The sequence below is a fragment of the Bos mutus genome, chromosome 10 (assembly GCF_027580195.1).
Source record: "Bos mutus isolate GX-2022 chromosome 10, NWIPB_WYAK_1.1, whole genome shotgun sequence".
NCBI classification, from domain to species: Eukaryota; Metazoa; Chordata; class Mammalia; order Artiodactyla; family Bovidae; genus Bos; species Bos mutus.
In genome coordinates, this window is record NC_091626.1 from 81,138,036 (window position 1) to 81,140,576 (window position 2,541).

The 2,541-nt window shown below is 41.4% G+C and overlaps 1 protein-coding gene across 1 annotated transcript; it reads left to right on the top strand.

Moving 5' to 3' along the window:
• The first annotated feature begins 396 nt into the window (after positions 1–396).
• Positions 397–1,964, top strand: LOC138989545 (tetratricopeptide repeat protein 9C-like). Its single transcript, XM_070378539.1, has one exon. It carries the CDS (start codon positions 397–399, stop codon positions 910–912), a length of 516 nt encoding a protein of 171 aa, XP_070234640.1. The 3' UTR covers positions 913–1,964.
• Positions 1,965–2,541: the final 577 nt, after the last annotated feature.

Consider the following 2,541-nt stretch of genomic DNA (forward strand, 5'->3'; position numbering starts at 1 on the left):
GTCTTTGAGCCACTGCCAGGTGCCTGCTTCCAGGCCTATTAAAATTTTATTTCGAGACGCCGGCCACGATTCCTTAGTTACTGCGTTATAGTTTTCATGGTTTTTTCTCACCCGGGAGTCGCCGCTTTGAGAAATCAATTAATCTCAGGCTTTGCTGTTCCCACATCTACTTCCTGATCAGATGCTTGCACTTCCAGAGATTAAAAAGTAACTGCAGAGAAGAAAGGAAGGGGCTGTAGTAGAATCAAGCAGTCATTCCCTGAGAGGCCTCCTGGAGAAGGAGAATATCCTTGCTTTTTTAAGTCAGCTGCCAAAATTCGTTGCTTCGCTCCTATTCCTAGAGCTTCGGTTGTTCTTTCACGTCCCAGTTCCTCAAGAGCACTGGGCGACAGAGTTATGGAGAAACGCCTGCAGGAGGCTCAGCTGTACAAGGAGAAAGGGAACCAGTGTTACTGGGAAGGGAAGTACCAGGATGCTGTAAGTGGGTACCATCGAGCTCTGCTGCAGCTGTGGGGTCTGAATCCAAGTCTGCCCTCCCCGATACCTAATCTGGGACCTCAGGGCCCGGCCCTCACACCTGAACAAGAAAACCTACTTCACACCACCCAGACAGATTGCTACAACAACCTGGCTGCCTGTCTCCTTCAGATGGAACCAGTAAACTATGAACGGGTGAAAGAATACAGCCAGAAAGTCCTGGAGCGGCAGCCTGATAATGCCAAGGCCTTGCATCGGGCTGGAGTGGCCTTTTTCCGCCTGCAGGACTATGACCAGGCCCGGCACTACCTCATGGCTGCTGTCAATAGGAAGCCAAAAGACGCCAACGTCCGGAGGTACCTTCAGCGGACACAGTTGGAACTCAGCAGCTACCATGGGAAAGAGAAGCAGCTCTACCTGGGCATGTTTGGTTAAAAGAAGAAAGATACTCCCCCACTTGAACTTAGATGAACCATTAGAGACCCATCAAAGGGAAACCTGAGCCTCAGCAAGAGAAATTACCCCCACACCTCTGACTGAGGTGAACTTCTGTTTTGCTTCTAGTGCTGCACAAACTCTTCTATCACTTACATAGTCTGTGGTTTTGTTTCCCCATCTTTCTATTTATATGGCTTTTAATATATGGTATTATATATCAGAAACATTTGCCTTGAGAAATACAACCAGAAAACACTCATCAGTTATAGGTGGATTAATCATAGCTCTGGCATAGATTTTGATGATAGATGTTGGTAGATGTAGTCATATACAACGGATAAGGCTTAGCAGAAGATGAAGTAATAAGGACAGGCAGAAAGGAATGTTTTCCCTTCGTTTCCTCAGATTTCTAAAGCCAAAATGGGAAGCCCTTACACAGGTCACAAACTGGCAAATACATACTGTGAAACTAGACAATAATAAATTGGACCCACATGCCTCAAAATGAAAGATTTAAAAGTAACTACTTCATTAATTCCTTTTTCTTAATGTTCCACATACATTGAGATTCTTTATCCTCCACAAAAGTATCTAGTTCCTCTTGTTTCTCTTGATAATTTCTAACTATTGTAGCCTTGCTATTGCTCACACTCAGATCATTAATATAGTATACTTATTTTTTTTTATTAAACCCTTCTGTCTTAAAACCCCTGGAGTCAAGCATCTAAGTATATATTTTATAACCTTTCAAAAGACCTCATGCCAGAAAACTTGTAAACGCTTGAATTTTTAAGTTGCATACCTATAGGATGCTCATTTCTCTAAGAAAGGCAAGAGTTTACCAGTCTTCTAGAAACAATACGACAAAGAGCAGGATAGAAACATAGATCTGTTTTTTACCTGTCACCTTGTATTTTGTAAGAACTCCATTCCTTAAAGAGGAGGGAAACAGTGAGGAAAGGTTCTCTTTCCTTTGTGCCTTTCAAGCACCGACAGAACTTTCTGGAAGCTTTGTTGGGCACAAGTGCAGGCTGCAGATCTGGTACAGCCATGGCTCAGTAGAAGGCTTCCTCAACCGGAGCACATTTATCATTCTGCACACTTATTCTAATGTCCACAATGTATGAGTTGTACAAGAGTAGATGAGGCCATAATAGCTCTGCCTCTATATTTATGAATGAAAGGAATAAGTATATGTCATTAGCCATCATATAAACACAGTTTACAGACAAAAACTTCTTGGTCTTGCCAAGTGTACATGAGCTCTTCTCTCTTAATCAGTAATGTGTCTCTCTTGATGAACTAGGCTCCTCTTTGTATCTCCCTGTACTCTTAAATAGTACAACCATCAGCTTATAACAAAAAGTCTTTATACCAAATAGTCTTTTAAGTCCAAGGACACAGCTAACAAAAGAGGAATATTTTATTCCTCTTCCAAGCTTCTTAAATTTCTAAGCCTAGACTGTTGCCAAATTATGTCATGGTTGTGTGTTATCTTTGTTTGGGGCTGGTTTTGCTTTCTGATTTTCTTTTTTTTCCCCACTAAGACTTGATGTTATAGTAAGCTATGTTCTGTATCAATGAGGAAAAAATAAAGCTGATATTTAAAAATGTATTGTAAAAAAA

Bases quoted from the DNA above. Each gene is read 5' to 3' on its own strand.
- LOC138989545 (XM_070378539.1), top strand. From the start codon at position 397: ATGGAGAAACGCCTGCAGGAGGCTCAGCTGTACAAGGAGAAAGGGAAC.